General features: G+C 43.3%; 2 protein-coding genes across 4 annotated transcripts; both read right to left on the bottom strand.

Moving 5' to 3' along the window:
* Positions 1-1405: 1405 nt before the first annotated feature.
* st3gal5 (ST3 beta-galactoside alpha-2,3-sialyltransferase 5) lies at positions 1406-13330 on the bottom strand. Of its 3 annotated transcripts, none has more exons than XM_035744029.2 (7): positions 13018-13330; positions 8597-8703; positions 8122-8245; positions 7167-7498; positions 6362-6548; positions 6017-6175; positions 1406-4196 (listed from the first exon to the last, which is right to left on the bottom strand). In XM_035744029.2, exons 2-7 carry the CDS (start codon positions 8626-8628, stop codon positions 3939-3941), a joined length of 1092 nt encoding a protein of 363 aa, XP_035599922.2. In that variant the 5' UTR covers positions 8629-8703; positions 13018-13330; the 3' UTR covers positions 1406-3938. The 3 variants fall into 3 exon arrangements, with proteins under 3 accessions (XP_035599922.2, XP_052344010.1, XP_052344009.1); XM_052488050.1 differs by having other exon boundaries at positions 13267-13285; XM_052488049.1 differs by lacking the exon at positions 13018-13330 and adding an exon at positions 8927-8946.
* Positions 13331-15232: 1902 nt separating this feature from the next.
* polr1a (RNA polymerase I subunit A) lies at positions 15233-26805 on the bottom strand. The gene is made up of 32 exons (XM_035744023.2): positions 26568-26805; positions 26116-26320; positions 25799-25948; positions 25511-25618; positions 25340-25425; positions 25144-25244; positions 24817-25006; positions 24504-24657; positions 23204-23377; positions 22940-23062; positions 22619-22846; positions 22143-22397; positions 21827-22018; positions 21586-21735; positions 21221-21404; positions 20940-21022; positions 20672-20830; positions 20214-20312; positions 19948-20100; positions 19775-19857; positions 19459-19624; positions 19075-19293; positions 18678-18892; positions 18103-18270; positions 17860-17995; positions 17538-17695; positions 17092-17221; positions 16551-16925; positions 16152-16352; positions 15925-16042; positions 15654-15818; positions 15233-15506 (listed from the first exon to the last, which is right to left on the bottom strand). Exons 1-32 carry the CDS (start codon positions 26642-26644, stop codon positions 15409-15411), a joined length of 5103 nt encoding a protein of 1700 aa, XP_035599916.1. The 5' UTR covers positions 26645-26805; the 3' UTR covers positions 15233-15408.
* Between the last annotated feature and the right edge of the window lie 98 nt (positions 26806-26903).

Here is a 26903-nt window from a genome sequence, read left to right as displayed (position 1 = left end):
GTCACTTTTCAATGCTGGCAGTGCTTTTACTCTAGTGGTAGCATGAGACGGAGTCCACAACCCACACAAGTGGCTCAGGTAGTGCAGCTCATCCAGGATGGCACATCAATGCGAGCTGCGGCAAGAAGGTTTGCTGTGTCTGTCAGCGTAGTGTCCAGAGCATGGAGGCGCTACCAGGAGACAGGCCAGTACATCAGGAGACGTGGAGGAGGCCGTAGGAGGGCAACAACCCAGCAGCAGGACCGCTACCTCCACCTTTGTGCAAGGAGGAGCAGGAGGAGCACTGCCAGAGCCCTGCAAAATGACCTCCAGCAGGCCACAAATGTGCATGTGTCTGCTCAAACGGTCAGAAACAGACTCCATGAGGGTGGTATGAGGGCCCGACATCCACAGGTGGGGGTTGTGCTTACAGCCCAACACCATGCAGGACGTTTGGCATTTGCCAGAGAACACCAAGAGTGGCAAATTCACCACTGGCGCCCTGTGCTCTTCACAGATGAAAGCAGGTTCACACAGAGCACATGTGACAGACGTGACAGTCTGGAGACACCGTGGAGAACGTTCTGCTGCCTGCAACATCCTCCAGCATGACCGGTTAGGAGGTGGGTCAGTCATGGTGTGGGGTGGCATTTCTTTGGGGGGCCGCACAGCCCTCCATGTGCTCGCCAGAGGTAGCCTGACTGCCATTAGGAACCGAGATGAGATCCAGAGGTCGCCAGAGGTAGCCTGACTGCCATTAGGTACCGAGATGAGATCCTCAGACCCCTTGTGAAACCATATGCTGGTGCGGTTGGCCCTGGGTTCCTCCTAATGCAAGACAATGCTAGACCTCATGTGGCTGGAGTGTGTCAGCAGTTCCTGCAAGAGGAAGGCATTGATGCTATGGACTGGCCCGCCCATTCCCCAGACCTGAATCCAATTTATCACATCTGGGACATCATGCCTCGCTCCATCCACCAACACCAGGGTGTATGTAGTGACGCCTCCAGCACTGAGATGCAGTGTCTTAGACCGCTGCACCACTCGGGAGCCCATGTATGATACTTGTAGCAGACTACTGTACTTTCCACTCCATCTAATGGAAGAATAGAATTACTGCAGGGGGAATTGAACCCCTTTGGTCTACTACAAAGGCAAATGAAAAGGGTTCTGATATGTTCCATGACAAATATACATTGTTTAAGCCTATAGTTTGATAAAGACAGGGTGGATGGGACATTTTATCACGCAAACCAGTCTCTCTACAAAGCACTAACTACCTGCATGTTAATCAACATGGTACAGATTGGTTTCCCACATTCTTGGGTGTAAAACAAGGAGATGCCTTATCAGACTGTTTGCTATGTTTATGAATGATTTGGCAAAATAAATTAAACAGTAAAATATTGGAGTAAGATATGACATCTTATATGCTGATGATATTATTTTAATGGCAGAAACTGAACAAGACCTACAGAAAATGGTATTATGTACAGTCAATTATCGCAAAAGATGGAGACGCATGATCAATCAGAAAAACATACAGATATTGCATTTTAGAAAACCGGGTACCAAGAGAAGTGTTTCTCAGGTGTGTTTTGGTGAAGAAATGCAAGGTTACTAGCAATTCTAAATATTTGGTCTTTATTTTGATGAACATATGACCTTTCTATACGGCACATCTGCCCGGGCCGACTCAGCAAGTAGAGCTCCTGGGGGAGTTCTCGGAAAAACAAAAGCAATCAAAGATATTGGTTATGCTACGTACTCCAAACTGTATCAGACATGCGTGTGTCCTGTCCTGGACTATTCAGCAGGAGTGTGGGGTGCTAAGAGGTATCTCAAAAATGAACACGTCCATAACAGAGCAGTACGTTATTTTTTTAGGTCTCCACAAGTTTGCACCTATACTGGAAATAACTGGGACATGGGCTGGGATTCCTGTGAGGTGAGATGGAAGGCGTTTATGGTGAGACTTTGGAATAGACTTTTGGATATGCCAATTGCCAGAATAGCCAGCAGCGTTTTTCAATGGGAGCTCTCCATCGGGGGAGCCTGGACAACTGAAATGTCTGACATTTTCCAACAGTCTGACTGTGAACAGTTGTACAAAAACCAAATGAAGTGAGACATAGACACTATTAAAACACAACTGATTATGCAATATGAAAATAAATAATTGGAGGAGATTAAATCATAAACCCTTTCATTAAGGGGGAATTTCTGTGTAAGAAATGTAATGTACAACCTCCCGAAAAGCAAGAGATCGCTATGTAAGATTAGGGATATTGCCTCCGCGTATTGAAATAGGTAAGATCAGGGATATTGTCTCTGTGTATTGAAACAGGTCGGTATTGTGGTGAAATGGAAGAGGAAACACCATTTAACTATTGTGACCTCAATGAAATAGAGAATTCTATTAATATGATCCTCTATGGCCCTTTCTACCACATTATGCACGTGTACTTATTCCAGAAAGCCCACCAGATATACCCTGGCATTAATGTGGCTCAGCCATGAGGAGAAAGCCCACCAAATATACCCTGGCATTATGTGGCTCAGCCATGAGGAGAAAGCCCACCAAATATACCCTGGCATTATGTGGCTCAGCCATGAGGAGAAAGCCCACCAGATATGCCCTGGCATTATGTGGCTCAGCCATGAGGAGAAAGCCCACCAAATATACCCTGGCATTATGTGGCTCAGCCATGAGGAGAAAGCCCACCAGATATACCCTGGCATTATGTGGCTCAGCCATGAGGAGAAAGCCCACCAAATATACCCTGGCATTATGTGGCTCAGCCATGAGGAGAAAGCCCACCAGATATACCCTGGCATTATGTGGCTCAGCCATGAGGAGAAAGCCCACCAGATATACCCTGGCATTATGTGGCTCAGCCATGAGGAGAAAGCCCACCAGATATACCCTGGAATTATGTGGCTCAGCCATGAGGAGAAAGCCCACCAGATATACCCTGGCATTATGTGGCTGAGCCATGAGGAGAAACTGTCCTTTGTGTATTTCCGGAATTCTTTAATAAAGCCTGGAATAAAAGAAAAATGGTGACTGATAATTAAATTATAAAAAATATTTAGCAAATGGCCCATACATTATAGTTTGTGTGTAGGCCTGCCTCCCATTTGAATCTTCTCTTTGTGCCAAAGAGTGAGAGGTCAAATACTTATTTTCCACCATAATTTGCAAATAAATTCATTAAAAATCCTACAATGTGATTTTCTGGATTTTTTTTCTCATTTTGTCTGTCATAGTTGAAGTGTACCTATGATGAAAATTGCATCTTTTTAAGTGGGAGAACTTGCACAATTGGTGACTGACTAAATACTTTTATGCCCCACTGTAAATATAATTATTACCGGCTCTCATCTTAGTCCAAGTCAAGTATTGAGAACATACATTATTATAATAAAAACAATCTAATAATTACATTAGAAAAATGTAAAAACACAACAAAATTCAGACACCTTGTGGACAAACTAAACATTCAACTTAAAATCGAAAGCATAAAAAGGGTAATGTTAATTATCTGTTGTTAGTCCATCTGTTCATTATTCACAATATTTAAGTGTTTGTACACTTTTTAGCATCAACTTTATGCTAAGATTTAATTAAGTAATTATCTCTTAATAAATACAAAAAACATTTAAGTTTAGCAGTGATAATACTTCCCTTATAGAAGGATTTAGGCTTGTCGTTTTCAACTGCACAGGGGAGAAGTGTACAGCTTCACTGTTCCCCATCATGTCAGCACATCTAGTCCATGCAGATTCAATATGCTGGCATGCACTAGAACATAGAAGAGTTTGCAGTCAAGTACCCAGATCCATAGACTCAAATCAACTTTTTGAATTCCAGGGTGAAAGGTATTGGAATGATAAGTCAGTGGAAGGTAGATCGTTGGTGTGTCGCTAGCTGCGCTGCGGGCCCAGATCAGTCTCTTTCAGCTGGGGCAGAAAGTGCAGTGCAGGCCCCCTGTGAGGTCTGATACAGTCCCTTCCTTCACCAGGCTCTGGAGGAGAGCCCTTTCACGGTCCACGTTGTGCATGTTCTGCCCCAGCATAGCGGTCATGGGTATATTGTCATAGTAATGCAGGGGCGTCTCCTTCTGGCTGAGGTTGTAACCAAAGCCTGCTAGGCTGACCTCATCACATAGGTAGGTGGCCAGGTTGAGGGCTGAGATGCCCATGGTGGGCACGTTCTGCACAAAGAGGAGAGCAAACAATGTCAAGTTAGAGGACAGTGAATACAAAATGTACACTGCTCAAAAAAATAAAGGGAACACTAAAATAACACATCCTAGATCTGAATGAATGAAATATTCTTATAAAATACTTTTTTCTTTACATAGTTGAATGTGCTGACAACAAAATCACAAAAATTATCAATGGAAATCAAATTTATCAACCCATGGAGGTCTGGATTTGGAGTCACATTCAAAATTAAAAGTGGAAAACCACACTACAGGCTGATCCAACTTTCATGTAATGTCCTTTAAAAAGTCAAAATGAGGCTCAGTAGTGTGTGTGGCCTCCACGTGCCTGTATGACCTCCCTACAACGCCTGGGCATGCTCCTGATGAGGTGGCGGATGGTCTCCTGAGGGATCTCCTCCCAGACCTGGACTAAAGCATCTGCCAATTCCTGGACAGTCTGTGGTGCAACGTGGCGTTGGTGGATGGAGCGAGACATGATGTCCCAGATGTGCTCAATTGGATTCAGGTCTGGGGAACGGGCAGGACAGTCCATAGCATAAATTCCTTCCTCTTGCAGGAACTGCTGACACACTCCAGCCACATGAGGTCTAGCATTGTCTTGCATTAGGAGGAACCCAGGGCCAACCGCACCAGCATATGGTCTCACAAGGGGTCTGAGGATCTCATCTCGGTACCTAATGGCAGTCAGGCTACCTCTGGCGAGCACATGGAGGGCTGTGCGGCCCCCCAAAGAACTGCCACCCCACATCATGACTGACCCACCACCAAACCGGTCATGCTGGAGGATGTTGCAGGGAGCAGAACGTTCTCCACGGTGTCTCCAGACTGTCATGTCTGTCACATGTGCTCTGTGAGAACCTGCTTTCATCTGTGAAGAGCACAGGGCTCCAGTGGCGAATTTGCCAATCTTGGTGTTCTCTGGCAAATGCCAAAAGGTCCTGCACAGTGTTGCGCTGTAAGCACAACCCCCACCTGTGGACGTCGGGTCCTCATATCACCCTCACGGAGTCTGTTTCTGACCGTTTGAGCAGACACATGCACATTTGTGGCCTGCTGGAGGTAATTTTGCAGGGCTCTGGCAGTGCTCCTCCTTGCACAAAGGCGGAGGTAACGGTCCTGCTGCTGGGTTGTTGCACTCCTACGGCCTCCTCCACGTCTCCTGATGCATTCATAAGTGACTAAAACATCAGCCAGGAAGCATAGGAACTGAGAAGTAGTCTGTGGTCCCCACCTGCAGAACCACTCCTTTATTGGGAGTGTCTTGCTAATTGCCTATACCTTCCACCTGTTGTCTATTCCATTTGCACAGCAGCATGTGACATTTATTGTCAATCAGTGTTGCTTCCTAAGTGGACAGTTTGATTTCACAGAAGTGTGATTGACTTAGAGTTACATTGTGTTGTTTATGTGGTCCCTTTATTTTTTTGAACAGTGTATTAGAAAACAGGCACGGCCCTCTCCTGTGCTACAGGTAAAGATTGCTGCTGGTTGCTAGCAGAACAATCATTTTACAGAAAAGGCATTGACACATTTTTTTACACCCACAATTTGAACAGTCAATATTGAGTCTCCTTTATCTTGCCAGGGGATGGCAAAGATAAACATTCTACCAACTGGGATGATTATGTGCATAGAATGTCCGACTAGTAGAGAACTCTTCCAAAACGGCCCATTATGTCTATACATCAAAGCTTTTTTTATTATTGTTCCTTTAATTTCAGTTTAGTTAGGGTATGAATCGGTTTTGTAAGTCTTCAGTGTAATGGTGTAACATGCACTGTTTAACTGGTGAAAGGTTGTCTGACCTGGTCCCAGCCCCAGAGGCGTTTCTGTGGGGAGGAGTAGGCTAACAGGTCCATCGCCATCTGCCTGATGATCTCCAGATTCAATAAACGGAACTTTGATAAGTCTACTGGAATCTTCTCTGGCACCTTCTGCCAGAAAAACAGCCAGTCCCAAAGGGACTGAAACAAAAACAAATCTAATGTTAGGTAAAGTAGTAGGCAGTGTCTGAACTTGCATTTCAAATCACTCAGCCATGTCTGTGCTTCTTATTAAAATTTCAACAACTATGCCTACACATTACCTAATTTCATTCTCTTTAAATTAATATTTTGTTCATGTTTCTGGTGGTGGGCTTTACAACTCACAACTTTTTGTCTGTTGATCATTGCTCTGATCCACTTGAAGTCTACAGCCTTGTAGACCACCGCCACAAACTGCAGCTCAGGGTCCACATCTTCCCAGACCTTGGGGCTTCCCTCTGGGTAGCTCATCCGGATAGAGGTCCGGTTCCCCACGTCTTTACTGTAGTTCCTCAAAGGACCACTATTGAGCCTGTGGTGCAGTGAACAGAATGTCAACGTGACACAGGTCCACTCATGTAACCAGTCACTCTTTGGATGAATCAACAATGATATACTATAACAGTTCTACCCTTCTTACTTAGAAATGTTATCATTATAGTGATGACTTCTGTTCCACAGAAAATCTCATCCTGTTGATAAGCAGCAGGGGACGGCAGGTAACCTGATGGTTAGAGAGGCGAGCCAGCAACCAGAGGGTTGCTAGTTCGAGTTCTGGGTCAAAAGTGGAAAATCTACCGGGAAGTGAGCTGGCAACCTGAGGGTTACTGGTATCAAATTCTAGATGCCATTGCCTACCATTGTGCCTTGAGCAAAGCACTTAACCCCCCCACAACAACTGCTCCCCGGTGCCTAGTGTGGCAGCTCTCCAAACCTCTCCAAAGCCTGTATATGTACATGTATGTGTGTCTTACGGAGGGGTTGGGTTAAAAGCGGAAGTTATTTCAGTTGGACCTTGTATGCATTTGACCAATAAAGTGACCGTAATCTTAATGTGCGACAATAAATTGCCGGTCAAAGGTGAATTCACTGCCTGGTCTAGAGATAAGCCATTTGAAAATCCAGGTACACAAAGCAGGTATAGTCTCACCTAATGACAACATCAAACTGGTCAAGCAGGGCGCCCAGCTCAAGGCCACGGAGGATTCCTCCATTTCCCAAGACCACACAGCGTCTGCACCCTTTCTTCAGCTGCTCTGGTTGAGCAGGGAGGAGGTTGAGGACATCCTTCAGTTTGCCATGCATGTCACGGAAACCGAATGGTGGGGGGTACTTGAACATCTCTCGAGTCAGCAGTGTGTCCCGCCACAGGAAAGGATCAGTCACATGACTAGAGCTCTGGAGCCTTGCTTCTACTCCCTTTCTGGCAAAGGCTGGTCTGCACTGGTTCAAAAGAACACCCCGTACAAAAGAGTGCACAAGCTGGAAAGATCATATAATTGTATCAAATGCACCACTATAAATAAACACATTAAAAGAAGCTATCTACAATTGATAAATCCATTTTTGGTCTTTTCAATTCATGATAACGACACATTGATTCTTGAAGAATAACTTGTAAATGCCTCATGAGCTTAGCTCAACTGTACTATACACCCCATCAGAACTCAAAATATAAGCTTGTTTTACTCCATTGTTTATAAACAAATACGGTATAGCCTCAAAACATATAATTTTAACAACATGAATGGTTAGTCCTTGCACCCATATGGTTACATTTCTCCAGCCCCATCCCTGTGTTGTTTGAACAGCAGATTACCCCTTTATTTTGGGGCTCCTGAAGTTGCGCAGCGGTCTAAGGCATTGCATCTCAGTGCAAGAGGCACTGAGATGCCCTGACCTTGGTTCGTATCCAGCCTGTCTCACATCCGGACGTGATTGGGAGTCCCATACGGCGGCACACAATTTGCCCAGCGTCGTCCGGGTTTGGCCGTTTGTAATGTTCACATTGTAATAAGAACTTGTTCTTAACTGACTTGCCTAGTTAAATAAAATGATTATAAAGTCAACGCTGAACGGTTACAAACATCGATGAAGAGTCTTACCTTTCGGTGGTTGGGATCCACGTGCCATGCCAAAGGCATCTGTGATTCAGTCTCAAACCAATTAAGGGTTACAACTGCCAATAAGATCATCAACCCAAGGACCAGCAAGGGCAACAACAAACGTCTGCAAGAATAATATGTTCACTGTTACACAGTGAACAATGCTTCTTTATATATAATATCATACATGATCATGACGTAATGCCTCCAGGACAAGTTATGTACAGTGTGCTTCTGAGCCAGGTAAGGAAATTAAGCTAGTATTTCTAAACAAATTTGTGGCTGCATGATGAAATGCCCATGAGCTCTTTCCTGACACAGGGTCATGCAAGCATTAGTAGCCTAATAATAACTGAGTAACAACTGAATAACTTATCAAGTAGGCAGTTGGAACTCTGTAAAACAGGGTTTCAATAGAGTCTTCATTTAGCTAGTGATTATTAATAAATAGGGTAAACAAGCTAACAATATGTACCTGTTGGAGCCACAACGCTTTGAAATCCTCATCTTGTTGTTGTCAGGAAGTTAATGTGCCTCCCTCTGTCCTTAGCGCTGATTAGCCTGTTCCTCATGGGACAGTTCCTACACCCAGTAGCAGGTCAAAGGTAATTCAGCACAGCCAATCCAAAACAGTACAGTATGTGTATGGGGTAAATCCATTAGAATTCAATCACTTTTTGAAAGCATCCCTTCGAATTTGAACGAAAGTTTCCATACGCATTTGCCCATTGTAGAAGTGCTCAGAAAGTGACTCTTTGGACCTCAATGCAAAAACATTCAAGAGATAAAGGTGCTCAAAGTTTACCTATTTTGCATACCCCACCATACCATCTGACATCCATATCTTCATCGCTGGAAAAAATAAACAGTTCAGATTTATATCACTTAAAAGTTTACAAACAATGTTATTCAACTATTTTATTATATATTTGAATAAAAATGTTTTTTTGTTATATAAAAAAAAATGCATAAATGTCATTTTTTTTGTGTCATATTCGCATATGCTGTAGCTTAAACCCTATTTAAAATCAGCTGAGGTTTTTGTGTTGTGCCTGCCGTCGGTTGAGACACAACACCCTCTTGAATACAGGGTGGGTGTCATGTTTTGGCTGATAAAATGTACTAAAAGGGGAATACAATTGAAAAAAAAATGTCTACTTTGAAATGGTACCACAAAGATGGTTGGAGGTCCACACATAAGAGAATGTTGACTTGAATGGGAACATCCGTTTTAAATTATACTGTCAATACTCCATAGGAAAAATATTGAAATATAGATAATAGAATATAGAAGACCACTTAAGTTTACATTCGACAGTGGGTGGACCAGCGGCCATCTTTATGCTAGAGATTACAAGTAAAACTGTCCATTCAATTTCAAATGGTGCACCAGCTAAATTGCAGTGGTCTTAAGGGATAAGTCCATTCTATGAATTATATTTATATGATTGAAATGACACTATATTGGATCACTCCAACATGGTATCTTTCCATTCGGCAGGATACATTCCGAGTAAGAATTTCAGATTAGTCCTGTGTACCGGGTAGTGCTGCGGGGGAGTGCCGCCGCACTCCTTCCACCTCTTCCTTTTCATGGCTCATTACAGAGAGGATTTACTTGGTAAGAGCTCTGTTAGAGTGTACAGTGCATTCGGAAAGTATTCAGACCCCTTGACTTTTTCTACATGTTGTTATGCTACAGCCTTATTCTAAAATGGATTAAATTGTTTTTCCCCCTCCTCAATCCATCTACACACAATACCGGATAATGTCAAAGCAAAAACAGATTTGTAGAAATTTTTGCAAATGTATAAAAAAAAAACAGAAATATAATATTTACATAACTATTCTGACCCTTTACTCAGTATTTTGTTGAAGCACCTTTGGCAGTGGTTAGAACCTGGAGTCTTCTTGGGTATGACACTACAAGATTGGCACACCTGTATTTGTTTTTTTTTCCCATTCTTCTCTGCAGATCCTCTAAGCTGTCAGGTTGGATGGGGAGCGTCGCTGCACAGCTATTTTCAGGTCTCTCCAGAGATGTTCGATCGGGTTCAAGTCTGGGCTCTGGCTGAGGCACTCAGGACATTCAGAGACTTGTGCCTAAGCCACTCCTACTTTGTCTTGGCTGTGTGCTTAGGGTCGTTGTCCTGTTGGAAGGTGAACCTTTGCCCCAGTCTGAAATCCTGAGCTCTCTGGAGCAGGCTTTCATCAAATCAAAGTTAATTTGTCACGTGCGCCGAATTGGGTGGTAGGACACACTGCAAATAGTCCGGGTAGCCATTTGATAACCTGTTCAAGTCTTATGGCTTGGGGACCAAAAGGCTTCTGTAGACTTGGCTCTCCGGTACCGCTTTCCACGTGGTAGCAGAGAGAACAGTCTATGACTGGGGTCTTTGACAATTTTTTGGGCCTTCCTCTGACACACGCCTGGTGTAGAGGCTCTGGGTGGCACGCACTACCCTCTGTAGCGCCTTACGGTCAGAGGCAGTAATGCAACCAGTCAGGATTCTCTCGATGTTGCAGCTGTAGAAACTTTTGAGGATCTGAGGACCCATGCAAAATATTTTCAATCTCCCGAGGGGGAATAGGTTATCATGCCCTCTTCACGACTGTCTTGGTGTGCTTGGACCATGTTAGTTTGTTAGTGATGTGGACGCCAAGGAACTTGAAGCTCACAACCTGCTTCGCGACAGCCCCATCGATGAGAATGGGGGCGTGCTCAGTCCTCCTTTTCCTGTAGTCCACAATCTCCTTTGTCTTGATCACGTTGAGGGATAGGTTGTTATTCAGGCACCACCCAGCCAGGTCTCTGACATCCCTATAGGCTCTTGTCGTTGTCAGTGATCGGGCCTACCATTGTTGTGTCCTCTGCAAACTTAATGATGGTGTTGGAGTTGTGCTTTGCCATGCAGTTGTGGGTGAACAGGGAGTACAGGAGGGGACTGAGCACGCACCCCTGAGGGGCTCCAGTGTTGAGGATCAGTGTAAAATAAGCAAGGAGATAGACCAGATGCTTTTCAACTTTCTGTGGAGAAACCGTACCCATTACATTAGGAAAACTGTTGTAATGAACACTTATGAGAATGGTGGACTGAATTTTCTGGACTTTACTACTTTAAATAATACTTTTAAGATCAATTGGATAAAACAATTCCTAAGAAGACCCACTTCTATCTGGAATTTTATTCCTCATGTCTTCTCTACCTTTGGTGGCCTTAACTTCATGTTGTTTTGCAATTATAATATTGACAAAATTCCAGTGAAACTTTCTGCTTTTCATCGGCATGTTCTCTTGTCATGGTCCTTAATTTATAGACAATTTGTCCCCACAAAGATTAATAATAATCAGAATATATTGTATAAAAATACTTTTTTGTTTTTAGAATATTGGTTCCGAAATAATATCCTATTGGTGAGCCAACTGGTAAATGCAGAGGGTCTTTTACTCAGTTGTAAACCATTCTTATCACTTTACAAGGTCCCTGTAACACCTAAAGATTTTGCAATTGTTTTAGATGCCATTCCCTCAGGTGTTGCTCTGTTATTCAGGAACGTGTCAAGACCTGACCCTCAGAGCCTACCTTCTATTAACCCTGTTGACTCATCCGTAGGAAAGATTTGTTTCTCTTTTGGTCCATTCAATAACAGAGCGATACATCCTTGTTTCAGCAGGTTGTTGTATACCTTATGTCATACCTTATTGGAATGGATTTATTGATAATATCTGTTGGAAAAAAGTTTGGATGTTGCCACACACATACCTACTTGTTAACAAAATTAAGGAAGTTTCCTTTAAAATTATTCAGAAATATTATCCTGCCAACCACTGTATGAATTTCTTCTTCTTCTTTACTGAAAACATCAACTCAAATTTCTCCTTCTGCAATGACCACCCAGAAACAATGTTGCATATTTTTAAGAAAACTGTGGCAAAACATCAGATTTATAATTGAACACTTTTATGAAGGTCTTACACGATTGTGGAGAGATGTAGATGTACTGCTTGGATTCTTTACCTACGATAGGAATAAGCTGAAACATTTTTATGTTTAATTCATTTCATTATTATTTTGTTCAAATTTCATATTCACAAATGTAAATTTACAAACAAAAAAACTAATTTTCTTACCCCACAAAAATAAATTGAACTGTATTTTAAGACAATTAAATACTCTACTAACAAAAAAAGCTGTTATAATTATAAGTGTATATGTCCCTCATATACTCTCTATATTGATTTGTTGTTAATGGAAGAAGAAAAAAATATGTTGAAAGATGCCTCCGGTTCCGAGTTGGATTTTCAAGTCGGACCATTCAAAACGATTTTCTCCAGTTAGAGCTTGTATTTTTTTCCGAGTTGCCGGCTTAAATGTACGATTATATGAACAAATAAGAGTTTTTTTTAGACGTTAAAAGGTTTGAATTTGTATTTTTTTAAATGATTTTCTAAATCGTTAGACAACCCCGTTGTACGCTTTTTATTGATAGCAAACGCAACCGTTTAGCTATATTTTCCAGTGATGAAGTATATCCATGTCTCATGATATGGCGGTGTATGCAAAATAAGTCAACTGAGCACCTTTAACTAATCCTGAATGTTTTAGCACGATGTCAAAAAACAATTGAATTCCAATGGATTTACCCTATGGCTTGACAGTTGGTTATCTACTGAAGCCCACAGCTAGATAACAAACGTTAACGCCCTAAAATATGTCTGGGAAGATCACGTATTTAACGTAACATAGGAAACGAAAAAGTCCAAAATCCAAGGCAACTTGTTATTCTGACACTAACGGTTACGCGCTAGCTAACGTTAGCTAGCTTTTATCATACTATCTATCACCAGCAATCGAACGTTGGATGCTTATTTAGCCAGCTACTGTAACTACTTACCCATCAGCGGACGTTTATAAGCAGTCATCTTGACAGTATAATGAATGTTAACGTTATCTGACGATATGTTATTTGATGTAGCCAGCAACACTAACGTTAATAATCATGGAAAGGACGTGGTTGTCACGAGTAGCCACAAAGTCATAATTATGACTAACCCCGTATATTTCTACAATGTATCTTCTTAAAACCGGATTTTAAAGATAAGCCTAATCACACTGCTAGCATTATGCCTAACCGTAAATTTACCCCAAAAAAGCAGTCTTCATACAATTTTACGACAGCCAATATAGCGACTTTGTAACTGTGGTAACTAGTGGGAAGTCGTACTAATCTGCATAACCAATGAGCGGGGAGCAGATTCATAATTGCTTCCGGTATGTGACCTATCCTTCAAAATAAAAGACCACCCATAGCTTCTTATACCTCAGTGACCCAGAATGGATGGTCTGTGGATGTACACACTTTCATAGAATTACATATAATAGCCACAGCCATAATAATAACCTATTAATTAATACATTTTAATAACAACCTCAGCCACGCTCAAGGTGTGAAATGATATCATCACCGCCATCGATAAGAGACATTACTGTGCAGCTGTATTCATCGACCTGGCCAAGGCTCTCAGAGCCTCTTGTCAATCACCACATTCTTATTGGCAGATTCAACAGCCTTGGTTTCTCAAATGATTGCCTCGCCTGGTTCACCAACTACTTCTCAGATAGAGTTCAGTGTGCCAAATCGGAGGGCCTGTTGTCCTCTGGCAGTCTCTATGGTGGTGCCACAGGGTTCAATTCTCGGGCCGTCTCTTCTCTGTATACATCAATGATGTCGCTCTTGCTGCTGGTGATTCTCTGATCCACCTCTACGCAGACGACACCATTCTGTATACTTCAGGCCCTTCTTTGGACACTGTTAACTAACCTCCAGACGAGATTCAATGCCATACAACTCTCCTTCCGTGGCCTCCAACTGCACTTAAATGCAAGTAAAACTAAATGCATGCTCTTCAACCAACCACTGCCCGCACCTGCCCCCTCGTCAAGCATCACTACTCTGGACGGCTCCGACTCAGAATATGTGGACAACTACAAATACCTAGGTGTCTGGTTAGACTGTAAACTCTCCTTCCAGACTCACATTAAGCATCTCCAATCCAAAATTAAATCTAGAATCGGCTTCCTATTTCACAACAAAGCATCGTTCCCTCATGCTGCCAAACATACCCTCGTAAAACTGACCATCCTACCGATCCTTGACTTCGGCGATGTCATTTATAAAATAGCCTCCAACACTCTACTCAACAAAATGGATGCAGTCTATCACAGTGCCATCCGTTTTGTCATCAAAGCCCCATATACTACCCACCACTGCGACCTGTATGCTCTCGTTGGCTGGCCCTTGCTTCATACTCGTCGCCAAACACACTGGCTCTGCTAGGTAAAGCCGAGCCTTATCCCAGCTCACTGGTCACCCAGTCTAATTTTGCCGCCTTTCCTTCCAGTTCTCTGCTGCCAATGACTGGAACGAACTGCAAAAATCACAGAAGCTGGAGACTCATATCTACCTCACTAGCTTTAAGCACCAGCTGTCTGAGCAGCTCACAGATCACTTCACCTGTACATAGCCAATCTGTAAACAGCCCATCCAACAACCTCATCCACATACTGTATTTATATATTTTGCTCCTTTGCACCCAGGTATCTCTACTTGCACATTCATCTTCTGCACATCTACCATTCCAGTGTTTAATTGCTATAGTGTAATTACTTCACCACCATGGCCTATTTATTGCCTTAAGTCCCTTATCTTACCTCATTTGCACACACTGTATATATACTTTTTCCCCTACTGTGTTATTGACTATGTTTTGTTTATTCCATGTGTAACTCTGTTGTTTTGTGTGTCAAACTGCTATGCTTTATCTTGGCCATGTCGCAGTTGCAAATTAGAACTTGTTCTCAACTTGCCTACCTGGTTAAACTTTAAAAAAAAATATATATATATATAATCTTTTATCTTTATTTGGCCCACCAAAGTGCTAAATACAATTCATACAAATAGGTTCCAATATCAACAGCTGCTTCTGGTATGGATACTACATGGCATGCATTGGTCTTCCTTTAGCCTTAGAAACCAAAGCTATTTTGACTCCACACCCAAACAGACCGTGTTATTCAAATGTATTCAAATAAAGAGGCCATACAATAACCACTTCAATATACATTTAATAGTCAAATACAAGACAACATACAGCAAATAAAAAAAACGGTCCCATTCCTCATTGTCATAACAATGGCACTTGCAGTGAACTGGTGCGTTCACTTCCTTCCTTTGAAATATCTAGACATGGAGGCTATGGGTACCTGATGCATTTAACAACATTTATTACAATGGCTGCTTCAGATCAAAGATCCCAGTCCCTCCTTTTACAACCTTACCCACCACTATGCAAGCTGAGGGAGAGACCAACTTATCACGGGAGCCTGTTGAGAGAGCAAAGATCAGACACCTCGTTAAACCAACAACTGATGAGGGGCAGACCATGTATTGCTCTATTTATTTTATGATGTATTACGTCTCCTGTTGTATTATGTGTACAGCCTACAGATGTTTTGTGTAATAATGCCTACCCAACATAGTGGCCTGCTTCAGGAACTTGTAGCTCGTCTCGAAGGTCATCTGTTGCAGTGGAGAGGAGTTGGACTGAATGGCGAAGCGGTTGAGAGGTTTGTACACGCCCTCAAAACACATGTAGTCTGCCACCAAGGATAAATGCCTGGGGTCCACCTCAATACCTGAAAAGGAAAGGATAGCAGAGACAGAGAGGAGATCACACAGCTCTCCAGAACCTGTTGTTGGGAAATGAGTAGATAGCTAAAGAAGTTGTGAGCCTGTTTCTACCGTAGACAGCGAAGACATCTTTAATTTCCTTCTCAATGACTCTCAGGGCCACCTCAATGCCGTACGTGTTTGCCATGGCGTGGACCTCATTGGAGTACAGCCGATTCACATCAAGAATCTGAGATTAAAACATCATAGAATAGAATGTATAAACAAAGATACCCACATTAAGAAATTATGTTATTACTGTATAAGTACTCTATACATGTGAAAGTTTGTGGATTTACTTCACTGTGGTTAAACAGCTCGTGCATGTTGATGCCCTCAGTTTTGAGCTCCAGCTCCTTGGAGCCATCTTTCTTAGTGACCTCACTGAGCAGACATCTGGTGATGCCCTTAGTCTCCATCACCACTGCATTTTGGGCCACGGCCACCACCAGCGACGTCAGGTCAAAGTGCACCTTGCTGACAGGCAGGATGAGCGTAACCTGACAAACAAAGAAATGCAAAAACTCCACTCAATCCACATTCAAAACATTTATATTCAAGTCAAGTACTTGGTTTCGTGAGAAACAATGTGGACCATCAATGAGGCAACCATTGGCTGAAATAAGTATTTTAGTATCTTAAACCCAGAAAGTATTATTCCAAAATCAGACAGAAGGGCACAGACTGGGGGTACATACCTCACACCAGAGACCCTGCTGGCTGTCATAGGAATAGCCCTCGATGCTGGAACTAGTTTCTAGCACAGTGTTGACCCTCATGCTGTCCTGTGTGTGTGTGCTTTTCTGCTTCGACCTCTTCCTTGCCCCAGCACCACCAGGCTCTTCAGTGGCCAGGTCACCGGGCACCTCATCAGGCACCTCTTCAGAGTTCTCCTCTGCCGGCTCCTCTTTTTCCTCCACCAGGTCCTCTCCCTCAGCATCCTCTCCCTCCTCACTCTCATAATCCACTTCTTCCTCCTGATTCTCTCTCCTTTTCGCATCCGAGGCGTCAGCATCTCCCTCATTCCCCACATCGTCTACAATCATGCTCTCCTCCTCCCCATCTCCACTCTCCTACAACAAAGAAGTGACTTAAACAAATTAAGATTGGGACAAAAGTAGCATAATTCTACATTTAAGTCACTTTGTTAATGATTAAGTCCAGGCTTTAAAGCCAAATGTAAAGTTATGGCTGAAAGGAACAGATGAATAGGGAAAAGTCCAAGCTTGTTTAACACACCTGTCTAGCTGAGGAGTCCCCTACATCCTGGTCATTATCTCGTACTGTAGCCTTGCGTGTTTCCACTGCGTTGATAGAGGCCAGCTTGGTATTGCGCTTCTTAATGGCCTCCAGTAGTAGGCGGAAGAATCTGGAAAAGACAAGGTAGCAAAGAATGCCTTACATTGGTTCAGACCGACAACACGGAAGTACATTTGTCGGACTCGTAACCGTGATCTGATTCACACACACACACACACACACACACACACACACACACACACACACACACACACACACACACACACACACACACACACACACACACACACACACACACACACACACACACACACACACACACACACACACACACACACACACACACACACACACACACACACACACACACACGGGTTGTGTTGGCAAGAGAATGTGTGGGCCCAGCGCTGGTTATAATAGCTCACCTGTTCTCCATGTAGTGGAGGATCTGATGGGGAGTCAGCATCTTGTCTTCCTGGTAGCGCTCTGGGGAAAGAAAGCGGAAGATGATCTTGAAGACGCGGTCCTTCTGTTGTTTGTTCTTCACCCGGAGTGTCTCCAGGACATCCACTTTGTGCAACACCTTTGAACAACAATGGACAGAATAATGACTCTCACTCACAATTCATTGAAACACAAGAATGGAGTGATAACCAAAATGTATTATATTTCTGTGGTAGTAACAATTGAATTACTTTGGGATGTAATGGTTCATAAACAGTAAGTAAATAGAGCCAATATAATAACCTCAGCTAGACACACGCGAGTCAGCTTCTTCCTTAGTGTCTTCACCCGCTTGATGGCTTTTTTACTGTTTAACACAGGAATACTCATCATCGGAGTCTTGATGCTGGAACTGGCAATCATCAATATTTCTCTAAGCCTGTGGGTGAAGGAGAAAATATTCAGCCACTAATGTCCAGAGTTTGTACATTTTATTCTGGCAAAGAGTCATTGCACCGTTATATTCCAGTGGAGACCATACTGTACCTTGGGATACCGAGGGTAACGTTCATCTCCCCCCTGCCGGCAAAATGGAAAGTGTTGAGGGTCATCTGGGTGGAGGGTTCTCCGATGCTCTGAGCAGCCAGCAGACCCACTGCCTCCCCTGGGTCACACAGGGCTCGCTGCCACTTCAGCTGCAGCAGATGCTTTAGTCTGCATAGACAGAGTGGAGACCATGACATAACCTAAGCACTCAGTAAAAAATACAGTAGCTACAATGGCTTCTAAAATGATGTACAACAGCCCAATCTTAGTTTCTACACCTAAAGTTTGTCATTTTTAGAAGACGTATTATTCTTTATTTTACCTTTATTTAACTCGGCAACTCAGTTAAGAACAAATTCTTATTTACAGTGATGGCCTAAGAACAGTGGGTTAACTGCCTTGTTCAGGAGCAGAACGACACATTTTTACCTTGTCAGCTCAGGGATTCGATCTAGCAACCTTTCGGTTACTGGCCCAACTCTCTAACCTGCCGCCCCTCTAAAATGTCAATTTACGTAAATGTCCATTTAGGTAAATACTATATGCAATATAGACGATCTGGATTGAAATCTCACCTTTGTGCATCAAGGTTCTTCGAGCTTCCCTCAGGTAACTGCTTGACTTGGATGTCCTTTAGATAGGACTCCACAATGCTTTCAAACGTCTCTGACACTGACCCAAATGAAATGTCAGGCCTGAACAGGCTCAGGCAGGGCTCAGGACAGTGTGAAGTCTTCTTCAGGTACTTAGATCTGCTGTCCTGGTCTAGAGAACTCCATCTATCCACCAACTAAGAAACATGGAAGGTAACATATTAGAATGTTTAACAAAACAGCAAACTACCAGAGTTTGATATGATACATTGAAAAAGTAGAACGACAAACAATACATCCCAAAAAACTGGTATATAGTTGTAGAGGGATATTTCATCTGATACCATTGCGGGGTTGCAGCAGTGTGACAACACATTACCTTCAGAGTGGCAGTATCCCTGCCATTGGCCAGGTTCTCTAGAGCCTGGCGCTCTGCCTTCTTCAGTTTCTTCTGGGAGAAGAGCAGGAAGGCCCCCTCCCTGGGAGAAAGATGCTCCCTCTTGGCTTTCCACTTCCTGATGGCTTTGAAATGGTTGGTGGCAGCCTGAGGGTCCAGTTTGGCCAGGACCTCATCCAAGCACTTGGACTTTCTGATGACCTGTGAGTAACAGGAAATTCTAAATGGGTGCTGCAAAAAGTCATCTTTAAAAAAAGAATGGATGCAATGTTTGCCATGTACGGTCTTGAAATAAAGACGTGCTTTCAGTCTCAATAAACACTTTAGAAAACAGGATCAGTTGACTTGAGCAGTGGCAAATCCTACCTCATAGTTGTCCTGTATGAAGGGAAACTGCCTTGGCTGGAGGAACTGTGTCTTGGGGACGTCCAGGCCATCCTCTCCATAGAGAAACTGGACCACGCTGCCATCACTGTCCCTCACAGTCAGGTCATACTGAACCACCAGGCCCTCCAGGTGTTTGATCACACATCTGGAACCATTCAGAAAGGGGGAAATTTAAATATTGTGTGAATCCCACAGGACTCGAAAGCTGTGTACTATATAGGGAATAGGGTGCCATTTGGGACGTAGACATTCACACTTCTGTAAAAACATTCAGACTTCTGTAATGCCAGCTCACCTCTGAAGGTACCCTGATCGACTGGTCTTAACAGCTGTATCTACCAGACCCTCCCGGCCAGCCATGCAATGGAAGAAAAACTCCTGCAACAATGAATCATGAACATTCAGAAACTTTCAATTATGAAGTGGAACAATAAAACACACAACTTGGGGCAGAGAGAAGTCATGTACCGGGGGCTTGATTCCTGTCAGGAACCTGCCAGACACAAAACCTCCAGAGCGGGGCGAACTTTCATACGGCTGGAAGCATGGCAGAGATTTCCCAGAAGGCATCAGGGGAGGACGTCGACCCTCCAGCTCAATCTGACCCAGCAGACAGGAGATCTAAAAAAACAAAAGAAACGTACTCATCAAGTTGCGATTGGTACACAGAGACAAAATGCATATCGGTTGGTGTCTTAATGGTTCGATGTCTGCTTGGTTCCTTAAAGGAGTACCTGCATGGTATTGACAGTGGAGCCTTTAGCCCCAGACTGCACCATCAGCTGGAGGTTGTTCTCAGGGAAGCTGCAGTGGAGACCCAGGGGCATGACCACCTGGCAGGAGAAACCGTACAGCAGTTAACAGTGTTTTCTGCTACCAGGAACTCCTATCAACTTTCCTATCAAAGTCCATTAGAAATATATGCAGAAACTTTAATCCAAAGCGACTTATAGTGATGTGTGCATACATTTTTTACGTATGGGTGGCCTCGGGAATCGAATCCACTATCCTGGCATTGGAAGAACCATGCTCTACCAACCGTGCTACAGAGGACCACTAAGGAATATATTCTTCTTTACAGTGATAGCCTGACATTCACACGCAAACAGATGATGACTACCATCTGATGGTAACCTCTTCACAAAACTGAAGGATGAGCAAATCAAACAATGCAAACTCCCATGTAGCTCACCTTGTTGATGTCGTTGTTGACCTGATTGGCCACCTCCTTAAACTTGAGGTCCACCATGTTGAAGTCTCTCTGGTCTGGGTTGAGGTGGGCGTCCTGCCAGCGGCCCCTAGCCTCACTCTCGTCCACGGTGTCAGGCAGGTTAAAGGCTGCCTGCAAGGCCTGGGTTACACCAGAGCAAACAACTGTTACTGCCACACTAATGCAGGTCATTCAATTTGTTTATTTGTTCCTGGAACATGGATCAACTGATTGATACTGGCATCTTTACCTTAGTCCCACACGTGACAGACTCTTTTATGATCTGCTTTCTCTGTCTGTTGGCTCCTCGTTTCACCAAGATATCCTCCACACCTGAAATGCATTCTATAAATAACTCTTCAATTTTGAGAGAGCCTTGTGATGGATCCATGAGTCTGTTCAGATAGATCTAGAACAACTGTTAGTATGTCCCTAATAGCACCCTATTCCCTATATTGGGCACTACGTTTGTCAAAAGTAGTGGGCTATATAGGGAATAAGGTTGAAGTTGGGATGAAGCCCATGCCTTACCCATAGTGAACCCCCGGTACAGCTGGAGGTAGGCAGTGAAGAGGCGAGCCAGGCAGCTGAGGAGTTTACCGCTGGTCTCTCCTCCATATAGCTCGTAGCAGCAGTGGACCAGGCCATATGCTGAGCTGCCATAGTGGGCCTTGTCCAACACCCCCACTAGCAACTCTCCCTGACGGAAGATCACCTGCAGGATCAGACAGTTAATGGCAAAGTCTAGGACTAGGTGTGCATTGCACAAAGTTTAAAAAAATGGTTTAACATACAGCTAATACAAACTATGACACTAATAATAAAATAAATCAAATCAAGGTGGGTACATGTGCAACATTGGTAAGTTGAGTAGTACTTTTAGTGAACAGTCTGACCTGGGAGTCACACATGGTTTCAGGCTTGTAGCCAGGAACACAGCGTGGAGACTCCTTGATCCAGGCCTTACTGGGGATCTTGGCCTTCCCTGTCAGGTTCAGAGGGATGTGGTTTCCTGGGATGACGTTCATCAGTAGTGTAGACACCACCTGAATGACAAAGGACACCTGTGTTATTACTTGTACAATTATGAATTATGACCTACTAAACCTCTCAACCCATGGGTAGGTCCTTCTGCACCTGTTTCCCAGTCCAGAGAGGGAATGGTTTGAGTATGGCGGGCGGCAGCAGCTTGACTCTGCCGACCTTGTCGGTCAGACCTCGGTAGACCAGCTCAGTGTACTGGTCACGGGAGAAGAAGCAGCCGCGGATGGTCATCCTAGTGCCTGACACCATGTGATCCTGGATCAGACCTGCCAGAGGCTTCCCATCCTGGGGGACATAGACAAGGCAGTGAGGCTGTATAGCAACAGTAGGTGTTGAGGGTGAGAAAACAGTAGCTTATCTTGCAAAAAAAAAATAATACATTTAGTAAGGCTGAGCAATGAGCATTCACCTTGGGCACAAGGTACTGCTGGTCAGTGCTGACAAGTGTGTAGGCCTCAGCCCTGCCCAGTTCACTCTGAGGGAAATGGGCATTCATCTCATCCCCATCAAAGTCAGCGTTGTAGGCCTTACAGTTAGCGTAGTGAAGCCTCAACACTTTCTCCCCTGGCAGGATGCGGGCGCAGTGAGCCTGGATGGACGGCCGATGCAGTGTTGGCTGCCGGTTGAGGAGCAGGACGTCGCCATTCTTGATGTGACGATTCACCTATGAGAATATGAACATTGCTCAATAGATGGCAAATATAATAGAAAGATGAAATGGAAGATTAAAATGTCACTTCATTAAAGATGATATAACTAGTGGGAAAGTATATGAGATTACAATAAAAAATGAATTAAGGAATCAAGGTTAATAAGGAATCAAGGAACCATTAGATAGGGAGAGGAAACGGCTGGTATAAGTGGTGTTAGAAAGATAGGCCTTACTATCTTCATGGGCATCATGTGCTGCCCGGTGCAGGGTGTGAGGAGCTGCTTGGCGATGGCCTCTCTCTGGGTGAGGTTAGTACTGCTCAGGATGGTGCGGGAGCCGTCCTCGTTAATGACCATGGAGGCCCCAGGGTGAACATTGGGCCCGTTCAGAACTGCCCGCCTCAGCTCCTTAACATTCCAAGGCGTCACAGGTTGGGGGTAAGTCAGCTTGGTGGCAAACACCTGTAGCAAAACAGATGGAGTTTATCATGCGAGCTCACACAATGCTCCAACTATCAATGGACATGCAGAATGCAGGCAAAGGCAATGACTTACCATGGGTACTCCAATCTCATTGGTCCCAATGTACATGTCAGGACAAATAACAGAACGTGCTGCATAGTCCACACGTTTGCCCATCATGTGCTTCCTGAACAAACCATCCTTCTTCTCTAAGATCTGAAAGAGAAAACAGGGACAGCATGAACAAAAACAATGTATGGGTTGGAAGATGAAAGTATACTGACATTTTTCACTCCCTTCGGCTAAAAGGCTGCATTTATGGAGCAGGTGGCAAGAGATTTCCATGGGAAAACATACCTGACGAATGCCAGGGTACTTCTCCGTCATCAGTTTGTCCATGTCACTGTCAAATACTATATTGACGTGACTCTGGAGCCGAATCCAGGTGTTGTAGAGTTTATCTGTGAGTGTGGCACCGGGGATCCCTGCCAGGAAGGCCTGGTCTGTCTGAGAGGGGTCGGCTTCCTGTACCTTTAAATTTAGAGTACAGAGGAATGGCAACACTTTACACACAATTGGTTAACTTTATTTCATGCAAAAGACCCAGATATATATTTCTAGGAATGTGGAGCCGTGTTTGTGTCTTGACTTAATATAATGTTTACATACCTTACATTACTCATCTCTTATGTATATACTGTACTCCATACCATCTACTGCATCTTGCCATCTTTATGTAATACATGTATCACTAGCCACTTTAAACAATGCCACTTAATATAATGTTTACATAACCTACATTACTCATCTCATATGTATATACTGTACTCGATACCATCTACTGCATCTTGCCATCTTTATGTAATACATGTATCACTAGCCACTTTAAACAATGCCACTTAATATAATGTTTACATAACCTACATTACTCATCTCATATGTATATACTGTACTCGATACCATCTACTGCATCTTGCCATCTTTATGTAATACATGTATCACTAGCCACTTTAAACAATGCCACTTAATATAATGTTTTTACATTACTCATCTCATATGTATATACTGTACTCGATACCATCTACTGCATCTTGCCATCTTTATGTAATACATGTATCACTAGCCACTTTAAACAATGCCACTTAATATAATGTTTACATAACCTACATTACTCATCTCATATGTATATACTGTACTCGATACCATCTACTGCATCTTGCCTATGCCGTTCTGTACCATCACTTATTCATGTCTTTATGTACATATTCTTCATCCCTTTACACTTGTGTGTATAAGGTAGCTGTTGTGAAATTGTTAGGTTAGATTACTTGTTGGTTATTACTGCATTGTCGGAACTAGAAGCACAAGCATTTCGCTACACTCGCATTAACATCTGCTAACCATGTGTATGTGACAAATTAAAATTTGATTTGACTTTGCTTTTGTTGTTTTTCCCAAATGTTCTGTACGTTTCTTACATTTCTTAAGACTTAGTGAGGTAAAAGAGAATCAAATCAAAATACAGTACGAGATGACAAACTAATAAAAGGTTAATTTATAGACATACATGGAAAAACAAGTGTCACCTTTGAACTTTTCATTCCCTCAAAATAATGTTTAAAGAGCAAATGCGACCCCACTCCATCAGTTCACATACCTCCTCCAGCTGCAACTCCTTTTCCTTCAGCTTCTCTCCAGCTAGAAGTGCTAGGAGCTTCTGGATAACGCCACTGTCCTTCATCACTGCCTGCATGTTAACCGTCTGGCCGTTAGTGAACATCTGGTCTCCCAGACGGTTAATGGGCCGATACCTGGGGAAAACAAGAGGGTTACTCTCATAAGTTACTGGAAAGCTTCACAACTAGGAGGTTTTTGTGATGCAATTCCAGACACCATAACTAACAGAAGCAAACAACTACATTCAAAACAAACCCACAAATTGTAAGGCTGTTCTCTGAGAGATTCCTCACCTGCATGGAGGGACCACCATAAGCTCCAGGAAGAAAAGGTCAGGGTAAACGCCACTGGGTGAGCTCTCCAACTCCTCCAGTCCAGAGAACAAGCACTTCAGGAAGAAACCTTCTTTATCCCAAAGTTTGGCGATGTGATCCCGTGCCGTGCTAGGGGTCAAGTATCCACGTTTTCCAGCCATCCCATCTTCTGAAAAAGGAGACGAGACCAAGGGCACTCATTCAAACTTTCCAATTCAGGACAACAGAGTTGCAGAAATGTCAACATCTTTTAGTCCTTTACCATATTACCAATCTTGAAGCAGAAGACTGAATGGTTTGCATTACCTTCATCGGGTCCCTTGATGGCACCATCTTTATACATAGCCGCAGGCAAGGTGACAATCAGTTTGCTGTTGTGCTCCCTGCGCACTTGTGATCGGCCACTCCTATTTTGGAATAGTAAAAATCAGCGTGAAGCTTCACACAGGGGACAGAATTGCTATGAAATAAATGGTAATTGGCCAGAATGGTATATACTTACCTGCAGTGAGGGCATTTCCTGGAGTTCATTTGGACCCTCCAGAAGAGTGTTATAAGCTTGTTCTTCTTCTCACAGATATGCTTGATCTGAGAACACAAAACATTACATTTCATCACATTGGCCTGAATTGTGATGTTCAGTTTCTATGACACATTCACAATCAGCTCTTACTGGTGAGCTGTGATCGTCGCCTGTCTTCCGTTTGTTGACATGAGCACAGTAGTCCTCTAACACCACCTGGATCTCAACCCCAGAAGCTTGGGCATTGCCTTCCAGGAACTGCAACAGAGATAGGGTCAAAACCAGTTGTGTGAGTGATTCAAACTCAGAACTTGGATGAATTTTATGAATCAAACACTATCAAATCAAAAGACATGCATACATTACCAGAAACAGGAGTGTGATTTCAGAGACATCATTATTTTTGAATATTACCACTCCTGTCTGTGTGATGCTCACCTGGTTCAGCACATGCTCCAGCTCATAGACCTCCTGTAGAGCTCCCACATCCAACAGCTTCAGCTGGTTCAGCAGGAGATGGATCGCTGCTCTGGGGCAGGACAGCATGTGGCAGTTCAGACATGACCCTCGGATCAGCAGGTACAGTTTCTGGTGCCAGAGTAGAAGTGAGAGAGGGTATTACTTTAAAAGAAGACTACCACACTGTAACTTGTAGCCTATCGACTGTGTTTTGGATCGTGTAGCAGTTTATCTGGAAACAGGCCATGTACTTGTAATAACTACTGGGATAAGCGTGTTCAATGTTGTTCACTTACATCAAACAAGAGTGGGTTGTATACGGGTAAGGGTAGCTCGATGTGCCCAAGGTGCCCAGGGCAGTTGTTGAAGTCTTGCATACAGGTGGAGCACACCTCTTTGGAATCAGCTGGGCCCAATGACAGGTCATAGAGGCCATTGGGGGCAACATTACCAACATTATCCAGGAATCTGAAGTTGGTTATGCTCTTGACACTCAACTTTCTGTGGAGAAATGGGAACATGACATGATAACGCTACAATGACTGAATGCAATATGTTATCAGTTAAAGAGTAGCATAATATCAATAGTAGCAGTACCACAAACGGACAGTCCAAGAACAGTGAACACTAACCAGTTATTAACTATAGTTAGCTAGTCCAACACACTCCAATCCAAACGCAAAAGTCATGCAGGGGCATGTTATTATGGCTTCAGAGCATATGCACTCATAACAACTTGTATTCTTACCTTATTTCTTCTGCAGTGTACATTCCAAATGTCATTCCCTCCAGCCGCCTCCATGGTACTTCTTTCCCAAAAAGCATACTTTAGAAATTCCAAGAAAAAATTGTTTCTATGAATGTATGCGTGCGTTTCTTACTTCAACTGTGTAAAATCCACATGCGCTACGAAGTTACAATTCTCCAACACGTGGGACATTCCTCTTCATGGACGGTACCATTAAGAGATAGGGGTGAAATGAAAGTACGTATTCTCATTCAACTGAAAATGTGAATACATAACCGGTTAATTGATATAAGTAATTACAAAATATGTATTGTGTCATTCACCATAACCAAAGCT

The sequence above is a fragment of the Oncorhynchus keta genome, chromosome 30, assembly GCF_023373465.1.
Source record: "Oncorhynchus keta strain PuntledgeMale-10-30-2019 chromosome 30, Oket_V2, whole genome shotgun sequence".
Classification (NCBI taxonomy): Eukaryota; Metazoa; Chordata; class Actinopteri; order Salmoniformes; family Salmonidae; genus Oncorhynchus; species Oncorhynchus keta.
This window is presented reverse-complemented; position numbering and strand designations above follow the sequence as displayed.